The sequence below is a fragment of the Arachis duranensis genome, chromosome 3 (assembly GCF_000817695.3).
Source record: "Arachis duranensis cultivar V14167 chromosome 3, aradu.V14167.gnm2.J7QH, whole genome shotgun sequence".
Lineage (NCBI taxonomy): Eukaryota > Viridiplantae > Streptophyta > Magnoliopsida > Fabales > Fabaceae > Arachis > Arachis duranensis.
The window spans coordinates 4574350-4591426 of record NC_029774.3 but is presented as its reverse complement, the minus strand read 5'-3'; the positions used below and the strand labels follow the sequence as shown (position 1 = coordinate 4591426).

General features: G+C 29.0%; 2 protein-coding genes across 2 annotated transcripts; both read right to left on the bottom strand.

Moving 5' to 3' along the window:
• Positions 1-1327: 1327 nt before the first annotated feature.
• On the bottom strand, positions 1328-3442 carry LOC107477045 (S-adenosyl-L-methionine:benzoic acid/salicylic acid carboxyl methyltransferase 3-like). The gene is made up of 4 exons (XM_021137411.2): positions 3332-3442; positions 2285-2689; positions 1913-2152; positions 1328-1702 (listed from the first exon to the last, which is right to left on the bottom strand). The coding sequence occupies exons 1-4, from the start codon at positions 3440-3442 to the stop codon at positions 1328-1330; spliced, it is 1131 nt and encodes a 376-aa protein (XP_020993070.2).
• A 3775-nt stretch (positions 3443-7217) lies between these two features.
• On the bottom strand, positions 7218-8370 carry LOC107477046 (uncharacterized). Its single transcript, XM_016097012.3, has one exon. It carries the CDS (start codon positions 8094-8096, stop codon positions 7218-7220), a length of 879 nt encoding a protein of 292 aa, XP_015952498.1. The 5' UTR covers positions 8097-8370.
• Positions 8371-17077: the final 8707 nt, after the last annotated feature.

Sequence of the window (17077 nt, the reverse complement as noted above, 5' to 3'; positions counted from 1 at the left end):
TGGCATTTTCTGTGGGGATATTTCTATCAGCGCAGCTGCCAAAAAAGCATATCGCTTGGCTGTTACAGTGGTAGCTACTGTTGGAGGTAAAGGTGTCATCAAAGCATCAAGAATTTTCTGCCTCAGCAGAGGAACTCTTGTTCCATATTTCCCTTTGCCAGTAACTGCATACCGTATGCAAGTGGCCCATTCAGGAACTGATTCAACAGATTGTGCTAGAATGATATTCTTCAACTGAGGCATGAGCCAGTTTTCCCACTCTCCCAATAGACCATCAACATCAGAGTGTAACACACCCGCCAATACTTCAGCAGCTACACATTGTTTAGACCTCTCCTTGGCAGTTGTAAACTCATCTACAGCGCCTTTTAGCGCCACTACAACTGGCATGCCGCATTCTTGTACAAGCCGCTTGAAAATACGTGCAAAACTTGAGTAGAATGTATCACTCCCAAAAAATGAGATCCAACTTGGAGTGCGTGGCCATGAAGCCGAAAATTCAAAGTAGAAGCGGGTTATAGATTTGTCAGCCAAGCTTTGGAAACTGGAATCTCCATGACCTCCTCTAGAAGCACTTTCAGAATCACTTTAATTTGAATGATATTTTAAAGTTTAGATTACACTATAATTTCAGGTCTTAAATTTTATAAAATTAAGATATATAAGTCTATATTTTAGTTAGATCCGTTGTTTTTACTTAAAACAAATAAGTCATCAAAAATGTGATAAAATAATCTATATATCTTATTTTTATAAATTTTAGGAATTCCAATGTAATAAAATTATCTTGAAAACAAAAATATTTGATACAAAATTTTTTAGAAATATATTTGAGTATATCTTTTTATTATTTTAATACAATATAATTTTTATTAAAAAACAAATATTCGGAAAAATAAATTTAGCGATAATTGTATTTGTAAATTTTATTATTTAAATTTAATTATGATTATAGGAGAAATTAACCCATATTATCGGCATAGAATGATGTTAACACGTGGCAATTTGGGAGCACTATGACACTTGGTTAATAATAATAGGGAAAGTACGAGGAACCAATGAAATATTTATACAATGTGTATAATGGAGGTTTATGAAATATTAGAGATATAATTATTAGTGTTACCTTTTTTCATCAGCTGAAATTTTTGGGATGAGTGGTATCATGACATAGTTTTAGAGTGGTATCATATTCATTTTGTAACTCAATAGCTTATTGTATACATTGTACAAATAGTTCATTGTCTCCCTAACGGGATCCTAATAGAAGACATATAAAAAATAACGAGTATAATATGAGTATATGACTATATTCTTGTGTATTCCTTCAAGCATTCTTTATGAGTGATATTATAAGATTAGGAAATTCCAATATTTCAACGTCCATCATCAATTGGAAAATCTTGTTCTTAAATCGGAGAAAGAACTCGTCCATGACTTGTTCTCCAAATTGTGTCTTCAAAAGGGGTTCTGTAGCAGCTCGAGTGTATTTAGTTATAAACTGTGCCCTCTTATTTAGATCAAGTTTATTCTTCTCATCATCAACATCTTCATTTATGTTGGCATCCCAACCCAGTACCACAGATTCCAACCTTTGAAGGGTGAAAGATCCTTCATCCTCAATTACTTCTTTGGCTTCCTCTATTGTTGGATCATATAATGGTAAATTAAACGACTCCAATTTTATCTCTTCAATCAAATTCTACAACAAATACCATTACAACATCTTATTATATAGTGCAAAATTTTAAAATATCGAGAACATCTCCAATGTTTAGTTTTAATTTCATTTCATTTTGAGTCCTACATAATACTATTTAAGTATTTGTGGGACCATATATCATAAATACCAATATTCTAGAAATATTTAAAATTTTTCTTATAATATAATGTTTAAACAAACCAAAATTACCTCTAAGACCATGTCATTGAGTGTTGTGCCAATTATGGTCCAAGCAGTTCTGATATCACAAGTTTTGTCCCTTCCGAATAACGTGAGAACCATTCCACCTCCAGCCACCACTTCTTGTGAACGTAATTTCAGAAACAATTTAAAGTCTTTCTGGAATTGTTCAAGATATGCTTTATGCATTCCTGGAGGACTTGTGCTTGTTAAGTGTGCATTTTCCTTATTAACCAACTCCTTTGGAGCCTATTATTCAAAACAAACATGATAATTAATGACAGTAAAATTATATAGCATGTGATTTTAGTTCCATTAAGTACTAGTATTATGTAAATTTAATTTGTTATTATTCAATTTACAAAATCATGTTGGCCTTACCTTAGAAAGCCAATGGAGACTATAAGAGGAATGAACCAAGTGTATGGAATTATCAGGAAATAACCTCTTGTAGAATGAACCAGGAGTTGCATTAATAAAACATGGACCAAAATTATGTCCCTTATTTTCTTCTAGGCTTTCCAAGAATTGAGGGAGTGATTTAATGATGCTATTGAAATCATTCCCAAATAGATCATTCAAGAAAAACTGAAAAACCGGTAGTTTAAGATTCAATTTACAAGTAACAGTATCAATAATGTTGATGACATTAGATAGCAAGTAAAGAGTATTGGGTCCTGAAGAACATCCTAAATCAGCCACAACGAAACACTGAGGATGAATAATACTGTATAGTCTCATCATATTCTCCTCTAATATGGGTTTTGCCTTCATCATCACCTTTTTCTGTCAACATTATATTCATATATTAGTGTCTAATAACATAACAATGATAATAATATCACCAACATTTATGATCGATTGGACTAGTACTCCCAATAAAGATATTTTTCTCCCATTAAAATTGTGTAAAAAATAAAAAGTGAAAACAAAAATAGATTTTTCTTCGCTTGTTTTTGTTGCTATTTCATTATTCTTTATAAAATCCTAAAAAATAAAAATAACAAAATACAAACTAAACGTACCATACATTTTTTTAAAAAAAAAGTTAAACTTGAACTTGAGACGTATTAAGAAGAGACGAAAAAAATAGTAAAATTTTATATTGGACCATAAACTTTTAAAGTAGCCACCTTAGGAGTTGATTTTTTCTTTTTGTTAGTGGTTAGTTAGTATAAAAAACTTTCAAATTTTGAGAACGATTAGTTTCTAAACTTGTTAAAAAAAAATACAATTCAAAAGGGTAGGTAAAAAGTAATAGCTAATAAACAAATATTATAATTAAAAATAGAGACCAGTTTAGAGCTGACTAAAAAAAGAAAGCATGCATGTTCAAGTAATTAACCAAGTGACTAATAGTTTGGGACATGAACAAAGTTTATACAGAAATAGAGAGAATATATAATAATAATAATAATATTTATGTGCCTGTAACAAAGAGTTATTAGCGTAGCTATTATCTCCGATGCCATCATTCATGTGGAGGACTTGCTGTGTATCCATTCCTCCATCTAAGTGAGGTGCTTTCTTTGTTGCCATTGGTGGCACCTTCAAATATTTATGATCAAAGTCTAAAACATACACCACATATGTATAATACTAATCTTAAGACAAAGTTTAAAATTATATACACATGAAAGGACTTACTTAATAAATAAAATTGCAATTTGTCAATAACAGAGGACATACCACCAATATTTTATTTAATGTATTTTATATTTATTATTAATTGTATGGCATTTAACTTGACGCAATACTTTTTTCTCTTGAAGGAAGCAATAACATTAACAATACTTCTTTATTTATTTATAAAAAATTAAAGTTTTGCTAACAAGTATTTTAATTTGTTGAAGAATCAAGGGTTGTGGTTGGTAATTTTATTTTTTTGTATTTTCTTTTTTACCTTTGATCCATTTGGGATATTGTCTCAGTGCTCCACCTTTGTAATTTTAAAAACTTAAAGAGTTCTCAACAATATTGTTACTCTCCAATATGAGCTAAAAAATGAACATCACCGATCGGATATTAGGGATAATAAACATCTCATGTCATGAAACTATTCATCCCAAAAGTTTAAGTTGATTTTGGGGTTCACCAAAGAATTCGATCGAACTCTTGACTTTTCGGATCTAGATCTCTGATACCATGTCATGAAACCACTCATCTCAAAAGCTTAAGCGGATGGGTAAAGGTAACACTAATGGTTATATCTCTAATACTGAATTGGACATCTCTAAACCTCTATTGTATACATTGTACAAATATTCCATTGACTCGCTATACTTCCTCAATAAGTTATTTGAGATATTACTCGGTTTGGATGAAGTTATCTTTTTTTTAAGGGTTGTATATTTTAGCTGCTAAGAATATAGAATATAGATATTATAAAAAGATATTTTAACATTCAAGTTAATAAAAGAAAAATATATATTTTAGCGACTAAGAATATAGAATATAAATATTATAAAAAGAAATTTTAACACTCAAGTTAATAAAAAAATATTCTTATGAAAAAGAATATGTGCTTACCTTTTTTTATCTTCGTGTTTTTATAAGAAAAATATACTTTTTTAACGAGTTATAACGTAAGAATAACTGCTATTTTTTAGATGTTTTATTGGTTACGACTAAATTGTAATGATTAAATTGAATATTAAACTTATCATTTTTTTTAATTCAAACATTTCTTAAGAATTGACATGAAATTTATTAATTTACACATACAATTTTTGACAAAGTATTTGTAGCATCTATATGCAAAGTGCAATGCAATTTTATTCTTGGTCTACAAAAACTTAATGGTAACAGGCATATACTCATTTCATTCGGCTATATATGGTCATTGTTCAACATCAACAACGACAAAACTTAATTGAACAAAATAAATAGTAGAATTTTATGGTCACCCGTAATAAATAAAATTAAAAATTGTCAATGGAACCATTAATATACGTACTTTCCATGCTATGCATGCAGCCTATAATTAATTCAGAAATCTTGTATGTATACGAAAGGTCTCAAATCTCAAAGGTTGTTTGCTCCAACATGCAGGTCACGAAATTAAACTGGTTATCACTCAAACCAATTTTTTTTGTTGGTAAGTTATAGCATGTCTCTTTTTTTCAGTATAATGAAATCACTTCATCATTTTAAAATTATAGTTAAAAGACATATTATTTTTTAAATAGGGTCTTTTTCTTGTTCTTGGTCATAAAATTTTTTGAAATATTATAAAACTACTTATTCTAAAAATTCATTTTGTCCGATTAAAATTTTAACAGTTAAATATTAGTCAGTATTTTTCCATTAAAAAAGGAAATATATTAACATTAACATTTTTTTATCTATAAAAATTTTAAGTGTGACAAAAATAATGAATTTTCTTATTATTTTTCTTCTCCTAATTAATCTTGTAAAACGTGATCTCATACCACCATATAAAACTTAAATAAAACTAAAAGAAAAACATGAGAGAAAAAATGTAGTATGTGTAAGAAATAGTATTTCAGTATTCAGTATTCACCCATAATAACTTAACAAATTTTCAAAGGCATACTATTGAATTAATTATAAAGGTCTCAAGTATTTTTTATACCAATCACTAGTGTTCGGGATCTAATTTTTCTAAGGACTAATACTTTATGTGTTTTGTTTTCTTAATTGAGATCCAACTAATGGTAAATAGTTAATTATAATTTTTTCTTGTTGGGTTAGATACTTATAACAGGATAATGAAGAGATTGAATAAGATGTAAATTATGCAATCCAATTAGGTTGGTCAAAATAGCAGAATGTGTCTGATTTTATATGTGACAAAAAAGTACCTTTAAAACTTAAAGGTAAATTCTATCGCACTACTATCAGATCGGCTATGATATATGATACAGAGTGTTGGGCGAATAAAGGGGAGCACGAACATAAGTTAAGTATGGTGGAGAAGAAGATGTTGAGATGGATAAGTGGTCATATGCGATTGGATAGAATAAGAAACGAAGATATAAGAGAGAGAGTTGAAGTAGTATCTATTGTAGAAAAGATGGTAGAATTGTGTCTTAGGTGGCTTGGACATGTAAGAAGAAGACCGATAGAGCATCCAGTCAAGAGGGTGGATGAGATGGAAGATAGATAAGAAGTGAAAGGTAGAGAAATACCTAGGAAGACTATCCACGAAGTGGTCAAATAAAATCTACATGTAAATGGTCTCTTTGTAGACATGATACATAATAGAGTTCAATGACATCGTTTAATCCATGTAACCAATCGGATCTAGTGGGATAAAACTTTGTTTTTGTTTTTGTTTTTGTTGTTTTTGTTATTGTCGTTGGTTAGATACTTATGAAGTGTTTTGATTGGTGAAGAGGCAAATTGTTATAAACTTTTATTTTAAGATAATATATCTGCTCAATATGACACTCATTACATTTATTAAATTAACTTTCTTATCAAGAAGAAAAATTTTCTAGAAATAAGATTATAAATATTCGGTACTCATATACCTTTTTATTTCCAATATTCTCCTCACTTCAATTGAAGTGACTGTTCAAAGTGAAAATGCTTTCATCCACGTAATTTTGTTCCTTTCCCCTTATGTCAGGAATTTTAATTAACCCACTTGGCAACTTTGGCATCAAAGAATATAACACAAGATTTTTAGACAAGAATATGAGACACAGGTATTAATAGTTCCTTCTCAACCCAAAATAGAGAAAGACATATGCTTTGGGAAATGCTCTTACATGCATGCCGTTATTGCACGTAAAAAGAATCAGCGTGCCCTCTTCATGACATGACACTCAATTGATAAAAAAAAAAAATTCATGGTATTCGCTAACAGATTGATTAATGATTAATTTATTATAAATTTAGATTTTATTTAAAAATTTATTATTAATTAATAAATTGATGTATATACAACACAAAATTCAAACTTTGATACTGACTTAAACTAACTATTTGACCAACCTAAATTAAGTTGACGGTAAAAATTCAGGTGTAGTCAACTTCACGTGAAGTTGATAATTGAGAGTTGTTAAATGAAAATTTAGTCAAATCAATCAAATCATCTAACAACTCTCAGTTATCAACTTCACGCGAAATCGAATACACTGAGTTTCTACCTAAGTTGATAAACTTTTATCTAATTTAGTAATTTCTCACTGATAATATAATTTTTCAATTTTAATACTCGAATTGATATCTCTGGATAAGGGACCATGGTTTACCATCATGAATACATGTTTTAATTCTCTTATTCATACTTGTACTATACTAAGTTTATACAATATTTACACAATAATAGGTGGAGTAAAAATAATCACATTATTCTAAACTTGAATTCTTCTCTTCGGAGCCTTTGTTGTCTTGCAATGAAGGCCTCAATGGTGCGACGAAATTCTTCATTGCTCATGTTATCTTCAGGGTATGAATCTCCTTCTTCTTCCTCCTCTTTAGTGGGAGCATGTACAATAGCTTTGATTTTCTTCTCTGTTTCACACCGTCGTAAATCGCCACCTCGTTGCTCGTTGCGGTTCGCACGGGGGAGAATCTCTGTTTGACACCTTCTATATTTCTTCATCTCCAAGCAATTATTCACTTCCCCTGTTTCCATGCTCTGTTTCTCTACATCACACTTGTTATTTCCAGCATCAATTCCTTTGCTCCTTAAGCCAAAATTCGCTTCTTTTCTTAAAAAGATTCCATTGTTTTCTTGGTGTTTCACCATGTTTCTATTGATTCTTTTATTCTTTGTGCTATCCTCACTTTTTATTCCCTCCTTTTCAATGGGATCCTCTGTTTCTATCCCCTGTTTTGCTCTGTTTTTTAGTTTTTTTTCTTGGACTTTCTGTTTCTTTGTTGCATTATGGAGAAATTCTTGGTAAAGATGGTCCTCCGAATCTTTTCTCCTAGAGCCTTGAGCCGAAAACTGCCCCGACTGAGCAAAAAGAGCGATGATTATTGCGTTTCCAATGAGGAAAACGAACCTAGGATTGTTAACAAACATCGACAAGTCCCTAAAGTACTCGCTCGAGGTCTTAACTGCAACCGGGAGGCGTAGAGAGAGCCTTGAGATCAAAACTAGAACAACACACACCTCAAGGAAGCGTAATATGCCTGTGATCCTTCGAAGCTTGCGATTCTTAAGGATTGCGTTGGCTTTCTCAGCTTGAAGATTATGGAAACTGAATGAATCCATTGCTCCAAAGGCGTTAAGAGCTATGTGAATTATGAAAGTGCTTTTTTTGGTTAAAGGAGAAGTAACTTTTTTTTTTTTAGTTTTTAAAATAATTCTCACTCAAAAGGGGATGGAAGCTTGTGATAGCAGTGAGACTAAACATGTATTTGAAAGCATAGAAGAGAGAAATCACTGCGGCAGTTCTTGCACTTTGAAGCATAGAAACAAAACAAAGAAAGTGAAGAGTGAGTGAGTGAGTGATGAGTGAGTGAAACAGAGCTCCTCTGTTTTTTGATTTGTTGGAAGACGGTTTTTTTAGTTCCTCTTGTTTGGTCTTTATTTATAGGGTGGAAATGGAATCTTATCTTTCTTTTGTTTTTCAGAAAAAATTATTTTTTTGGTGTAATTATTTTGCAATTCATTACTTAAGTATTTTAAGATGGAATATGGGTTTTATTAGAAGTATGAGACTATAGTCATGTTTTAATTTAGAATTTTAAGTCAATATTAAAATAATTATGTTACGTATACAAAAAATTCAATTACTAAATCTGTTCGTTTGTGTAAAATATTATTGAAATATAAAATTGTAAAAATATATAAACTAATACATATATTTATATAAAAATACATAATAACTATTTTAGTGTATGATTTTTAGTATTATAGTATACACATAATATAATATTTTTGTTTTATAAAAAAAATAATATAATATTTTTGTACATTAAAAAATCAGTCATTTTATTTCTAACTTATTAAGCTTTTCAAAAAAGAAGGGCATTTGTTTTTTCTTCTCAATATTCCTTTATCTACTTTAGTTTCACTTTTTGTTGTTTTATCAAGGTGTCTCCTTTTTTGACAATAAGTCATGCACTAAACTAGATTAGTGGCATATCCACATTCCACATAATAAAGTTTTAAAGTTGTTATTAAAGAGAATTGTTAAAATTTATAAAATGATTAAAATACTATAAATTTTTTTATTTTTTCAAAAAAATATTTTACAATTAAAGATCCACAAGTGCTCTTAGCACTTCTTAACAAAAAGTTTTAATGTATACCTAGTGTGAACAAAACAAAATTTGGTTTAAAGAAAAAATATTATCTTTATTAAGTATTAACTATTATTGAGTTAGTCACCTACTTCGGTAAAGGTATGCTTTAAGTTAATGGAGATAGATTCTTCTAAAAAATGAAGCATATGTGGAAAAGGATTGATAGCAAAGACAATAATATTAATTCAATACTAAATTAGTACGGTTTCAATATAGATGTTATAACAACTAAAGACACAGAATCATGATTTTGTTTACCACTATCATCATATTATATTTGTGTTTTTTATTGTATAAATAAGATTGCTGAAAATTATTTATGCAAAAAAGTATAGAATATTTAATCGAACAATAATGCACTTTGTTTTCTTGATTGCAAAGTGTTGAACCTAATTAGGGGCTATCAACAGCACCTGAAATTTCTTCATGTTACAAGATCAAAAATAAAGTAATACTAAAAAGGAAAAGCTATATAATTTATTTGTTATTTACCTTCTAAGTATAAAATAATTTAAAATTTACTTTATAATGCTTTTTGTAGCAATCATTATATGCATATATGATATATTGTTATTTTATTCTTAAACATGATCATGCTTAAATTGATGAATGAACTTAAGGACAAAAGTAATGATTAGGCTTATAATATATACTAATAACATGTCTATAATAAAAAATATTAATATTATTTACACATCCCAAATTAATGTTTAGTTGAGACATCACATAAATTTAAGGATAAAAATATCATAAATAAACACATAACAGCAAGTGCAAAATTATAGATTTTTATAGCAACAAATGCCTTAAGAGCACTAATTAAAATTACATATGTAAGATTTTTTTTTAGTATGTATACATTTTTATATGATAAATATTTTAAAAGTTTGAAATTGTTACCTTTTTATTACAAACTTTTATATTTAATATCTTAGTTAATATCTTTAGGATATTTATCAGCTAGATTCTAAAATAATTTGTCTTGGTAGTGAAATTTGTGGGATAATCATCACTGTTCAATAATAGCAACATGTCCCATGAATCCGCAACTAATTTTCTTCATGGCTAAGAGAAAGGCCACGCACTCTTCCTTTAATTTCCCTATATCTAATTATTATTAGATTATTATTAGAGTAAAGTATTAAATTGGTCTCTTATCTTTGAGACTAATTTTATTTTAGTCTTTAAAATTTAAACGGTTCTATTTAAATTTAAAAAAATTTTATTTAACTTCAATATACCGTAAAATTAAAGTTAAATAATTAACAGAATGTCAATTATAGATTAAAGTTAAATATATTTTATGATAATAGTACAAAAATAAAGTCAATAATTTTAAGAATAAGTACAAGTTTTAAAGGCACAAAATCAACTGTAGATACATCAATACATTTATTTATTATTCTCTTTAGCCTATAAAAAATATTTTATTTAATTGTAAGAAAAATGATAAATAAATGTATTGATCCATCTACGGTTAATTTTGTGTCTATAGAATTTGTATTTGTTTTCCAGATTATCGATCTTGTTCTTGTACTGCTGTCATGTAGGACAATCCGTTAATTATTTAATTTTGACCTCACGATATAACTATATTGAAGCTAAATAAAACTTTTTTAAATTTAAATAGAACACTTTAAACTTTAAAAACCAAAACAAATACGATCAAACGTAAGAAACTAATTTAATATACTTTATCCTATTATTTATATCAAATATCCTAATTATTTATACTGTATATTTTAATTCCAATATATATATAATAATTAATTTTATAGTTAATTTTTTTATGCATATGACACTTTTGTATTTATATATGTATTGTCTCAAGGCCCCAATGCTTGAAATTAAAGAACTTAGATTTAACTTTCCAATGGTCTCCACTCTCCACAGTCCTTGTTTTGTCCCCATGGCCCCACCAATAATACAATATAACATTGGGGATATGTAACTTTTGCATTCTTGATGGAACATAGTGTGCAGGAAGAACATTATAATAATAATAATAATAATAATTGCATTATTTATGCGATGCATCTGGTTTGGATGAGCAGATGTTAAGTGTTAACTACTAACTAGAATCAATGCCTTAAAGGCATAATAAACAGTCGAATATAAAATGAGATGCCATTAGTATATATTTTATATTATTCTTGGTTTATTGTGATAGATTTGAGTTTTATTATATGGATATGGTTCCGGATTCCTTATAATTGAACACACATGCATCATGTTATGTTGACAACAAAAAAGATAAATATATTTTGAAAAGAAATTCAAAATTATGCGTGTATGTAACGTGTAGGATTCATCATATATATTCATGAATTAGGATATTGACTTGCACTTATTTATTTTTTTTTTTAAATTAACTCATTAAAATTATGCCCACAAAATAACATCTTTAAAAATATCTTCTTCTTTTTCTTCTTCTTCTTCACAAAAAAAAAAAAAAACACCTTTAAAGCATAAGTTATCTGTCTTGCTGCTAGTAGCCAATAAATCGATTCTCTCAAATTGAAGTCATAGATCACATCCATAAATTATCTCTTCTTAGTTCTTACTTCTCTTTTCTTGTTTATTTATTTTTATACAACTTACTTTAGATATTTTGAGTTAGAGTTCCGTTTTATTATTTATACAAGATCTTAGTAACATTAAATTGGTTTCGCTAGTATAATTTAAGAACCAACCTATTACACACAAAAAAAAAAAGAAAACTAATTACTAATTAGCAATTATATAAAAATATATCTAGTGTTCATAAAAATATTTTATTATATTACTATAAAAAATTAATTATTTTACTGTGACAAATTTATTTATTCTACTGACTAATTTACTATTAAAAAAACTATAAAAAAAAAACAATACGTATAAATAAGTCAACTATTAAATATGCACAATGTGTTGGGTTTTTTCTTTCTTTTGTGAGGCCCAAACCCAACATTTTGAGAGTGTATTATTTCACCCTAGTGTCACAACCCTAATTTAGTTTTTGAGGGTTATTGAGAGTGATAGAGAGTAGCCACAAAAGAGAGAAAGAAAGGGAAAAACAGAATTCCCGTTTTTGTCCAAAGCAGCAAATTTCAAATGGCAGTTTCTCAGTTGTTCACCGTTGGATTTGAAATTTAAACTGCATATTCCTATCATCTTGTTCTTCATTCTGATCGGTGGAGATGTTGATTGGAGGTTTGCAGTAGGAGAAATTGGTTTCGCAAGAGAGAAATTAGGTTTCCCGTTTTTACACATAGCAGAAATTTTAGAATGACAGTTTCTCATTCTTTCACCGTTGGATCGACGTGAAATTTGAACTGTAGATTCTTCACATCTTGTTCTTCATTCTGAACGGTGGAGATTTTAATTGGAGGTCTGCAGAGGGAGAAATTGGATTTGACATCAGCTCTGTTTTTTGGGTATATTTCATCTTCTTGCCTATTATTTGTGAGCTTTGGTGCATTGATGTTTTGGCTGGTTATATGCACATTTTTGTGCTTTGTTTGAGACTCTCTTGTACCTCATTTGATTGTAGTGGAGCTATTTCATTGGTCTGGACGACCCGTGGTTTTTACCTCTCACATTGAGGGGGTTTTCCACGTTAAAATCTTGGTGTGTTCTTGTTATTGCTTTACTTGCTATATTTGCTTGTTATAGTTGCTGCCATATTATGTTATGAGTGTTTTCATATTATTCTTGTGTTGGACATTGTTGTCGTTTCCGCGCTGCTAGGCTCTTTCACAATGAATATCTAATCCATAACCTTTTGTAACAGTAAGTTTAGCTCGTTAACTTAACCACTCAAGTATAATTGTTTCTTTGTTTATTATGTCATTATATATATCTTTTGTTTATAGAAATATATTTTTTTATTAGAGATTACAATTTAGAACAAAAGAAAGATAAATACTTTACTTTATCAATTTAGGTCGATCGATTGCTTATTCATTTACCTATTTAAGTAAATATTAGAAGTTTAAATTTTGTTATATATATATATATAGCAACTCATTTGCTGTGTGACAAATTAATCCTAAGTTGGGGTTTTTGTGGAAAAAAGTGTACACCTCACTTTTGGGCTTTTCTATTTACTTTTTTAGGTAGGCAGGTATAATGTTGGGCTTGGCCCGTTAAGGAGGGAATGCTGAAATAACACAGCTTAAGCCCAAAAGAAGGTTAAACCCAAAAAAAATCCAAAAAAAGGTCCTCTCATCTAGGGGTGGCAGTAGGGCGGGTAAGGGCAGATTTTTGCCCTACCCGATCTCGTTCTGCCATCCTGTTACTCATATACTACCGTTCCATCACTACCTGCAGGTAATAAATTAGGTAGCGTTTGTTTGTAAAAACACGACAGAACAGGACACTGAGACAAAAACAATAGGACAGAGACATTAAAAATTATATTTTGTGTATCGTGTTCAGATACGATGGATAGGACACTAGTGTAGTGTCCAGTATTATGTTTGGATACTTATGAACAAGACTAAAATATTATATAAAATGACTAAAATAGCCATGTGATTCCAAATTTTTTAGTATAAACTAATTTAATAAATAATGAGAGTACGTAAGAGTACAGAACTTGAAAAAAAATTTGAAGCAGTCAAAAATTTTAATAAAAAATTATATAATAGTATTTATATTAAAATAAAATTTATAAATATAATTATTTTTACCAAATTAATTTTAAATACAAAATCAGTTTTAAAAAAAGAATCCATTTTTAAATGGAAAAAAATTAATTTTTGCACATAAAAATCTATTTTTATTTAGAAAATTAATTTTTTTATCTAAAATTTTATTTTTCTTTTCAAAAAAATTAATTTTTTTTAAATTATATAAAATCAATTACATTTATAAATTATTTTTTAGCATTTTAAAATATCAATTTTACCTTTATAATATTTATCTTTTAAAAGTTTGCAGACTAATTGTTTTTGTTATTATTTTTATTACAAATCAAATAATATAATATAAGGTTAAAATGATGTTGAAGTAAGAATGATAAGAAAAAAGAAATTATCCAGTCCAATAAAAATTTTTATAAAAAGGAGAGAGTACCTGAGAAAAAAAGAGAAAGAAAAAGAACGTAAAGATAGAAAAAGAGCATGGAATAAAAAAAAAATACTTTCTGAAAACAACGCAAAATAGGAAACATAAGAAGGGGGTAACAATGGAATAATAAAAAATAGCACCATGGACAAAAAAGAAAAAAAATTCATAAAAACAGTCCGTGTCCTTCTTCCAAATCCCGTGTCCATCATTGTCCTTCGTAAAAGAATGGACACAAAAGTATAAAAAACTGTCCCGGAGACAATATGTTCAGTGTCCATGTCTTTGCTTCCAAACGCTTTTTAACAATGTGCTGTCCATGTCTCCGTGTCCTGTCTCCGAAAACAAACGCTACCTTACAGAACACAAATCCGTCCCTGTGGGCACCCGCCCCTATAAAAATTAAATATTTTAATTTTTACCTATTCATATATAAATTAAGACAAAAATTTTAAATTTATAGATAAATTAAAATACAAACATAAAATTCATACAATGTCATTAGTTAAAATAACTTGAAATTAAAAATAATATTGTTAGATCACTACAAATTTAACACCATAATAAAGAAATTACAATATTAGATACAAAAGGATCTTCAACCCTTATTCTTGATCACTTTCAACATTTTTATCATCATTAAAAATTTACAAATCAAGATTTAAACTTGAAAATCAAAAGAGATAACAATTAACAAATTAATTGGTACTATGTAAAAAATTGGGCAATTCACTGATACAAGCCAAGGGGAGGAAAATTTACACCAATCAGCCAAAACTAAAACTAGTTCATGAATCAACCAAGACACAATTATATATAGTTCAAATTACCCTAATTCGAACTTCACTCTCAATGTAATTCGAATCACAGTGATTTGAATTAAAGACACACGCACACACCCACTAATTCGAACCAGGCTGATTCAAATTACACACACGTGCAATCAGTGCTATATTTGACTGCTGAGTTTGATTATTTGTGTTTGATTATAAATTGAGTTTGATTATACATGTTTACCAAGTTTGATTATACTCAGGTTAGGTGCTATATTTAATTCCTGAGTTTGATTATACGTGTTTGCTGAGTTTGATTATAGTCAACTATAATCAAACTCAGCAAACACGTATAATCAAACTCGGGAATTAAATATAGCACCTAACATGCGTATAATCAAACTTAGTAAACATGTATAATCAAACTCAATTTATAATCAAGAGTCAAATATAGCACTGAACTTGAGCATAATCAAACTCAGCAAACACAAATAATCAAACTCAGCAGTCAAATATAGCACTGAACCTGAATTATACTTTGGATTGCGCGTGCGTGTAATTCGCAAGGTTGCGAGAACCGGACCGGTCATTGAACCGGTCGAATAACTGGTTTAATGGTTCAATGGTTCAACCGTGGTCGAACCGTAGTCGAACCGGTTTAGTTAAATATAAAATAAAATTATTAAAAATACAATATACTATAACCATAAATTTAAGAATACATCATATTTAGTTCCACAATGTAAATTCTATATTCAATAATTTCTTCTAAATTTTTTCAATCATTCATATAATAATAAAATTTAAAATTTCATAACCCACCTACTAACTAAACTATATCTCATCTCATAATTAAAATTCTACATTCAAATTCAAAGATTACAATTTATAACTAAAAGAAATCATGGCATAAAATACTATATCCATATTCAATCAACAATCACCAACAATCAATAATAATATCAATAATTACTTAAATTAGACAAAACTCACTCAATTAATGTCAAATTACTAATTAGAAATAGCTATGGACCAATCTCAACAGCAACATTTTCTCAAGATGTGCAAAACAAACTATTCCCTGCCCCCTTAAAACCCAACTTCATGTTTCAGCTAGGGGTGGCAAACGGGCCTAAACCCGCCGGGCCGGCCCGCGTAACCCGCCAAAAAAGGCGGGCTGGGCTGGAAAATCGGGACCGCCAAATAGCAAAAGCCCGCCTAACCCGCACCGCTTAAACCGCGGGTTTTGGCGGGCTTTGGCGGGGCGGGGCGGGCTTCCCCGCCGGGCTAAGGTTTTTTTTAGTGAGGGGTATTTTTGCAAACTTTTTCCTAAAATCTAACTTCCCCAACCTAACTTCAAGAGTATGAAGATAAAAATTGAGTGTTTTGAATTATATTTATGTTATTTTGGAGACAATATTTATAATTATGTTTTGGATTATGTTTATTTTGCTTTGGAGAGAATATTTATACTTATATTTTGAATGAAAATTTGGTTTATAATTATATTTATTAGATATTTATAATTACAAAGACTTTAATGTTTGTGAATATAAAAAATATAATTTTTTATGCCATTAGAAATTATAAATTTATTAATATAGTTGTGAAATCAGAATTACAACAATTCAAAATCCAAAATTATATCAATTCTGTTCAGAAGAGAGAGATGGCTCGAAGACAGAGTGCCATCTAAATTTAGAATGCCACCAACCCAGAATCCGGACCAAATATCAATTCATAGTTCATAGTTCATACAATTCATATAACATTCAGGCATTCAACAGAGCATAATTGAAAAAATAAAAAATTGAACATAGCATAATTGAACATACAAATTCAACATACAACAAATTTAACATACAACAAATTTATTCTTCAGGCATTCAACAGAGCATAATTGAAAAAATAAAAAAATTGAACATAGCAGAATTGAACATACAAATTCAACATGCAACAAATTTATTCCTCAGGCATTCAACAGAGCATAATTGAAAAAATCAAAAAATTGAACATAGCAGAATTGAACAGACAAATTCAACATACAACAAATTTATTCAAAACAAAATTAAAAAATTAAAAAAAGACGAACAGAGAAACTGAACTGAAGTCTGAAGAACAG

What these genes read in the sequence shown, in the direction of transcription:
- LOC107477045 (XM_021137411.2), bottom strand. Translation starts at nt 3,442, where the DNA reads ATGGCAACAAAGAAAGCACCTCACTTAGATGGAGGAATGGATACACAG. An exon ending in GTCTCCATTGGCTTTCTAAG is followed by an intron (nt 2,153 to 2,284) that starts GTAAGGCCAACA and finishes TTTGAATAATAG; the next exon opens with GCTCCAAAGGAGTTGGTTAA. An exon ending in TCAATGACATGGTCTTAGAG is followed by an intron (nt 1,703 to 1,912) that starts GTAATTTTGGTT and finishes TATTTGTTGTAG; the next exon opens with AATTTGATTGAAGAGATAAA.
- LOC107477046 (XM_016097012.3), bottom strand. Translation starts at nt 8,096, where the DNA reads ATGGATTCATTCAGTTTCCATAATCTTCAAGCTGAGAAAGCCAACGCA.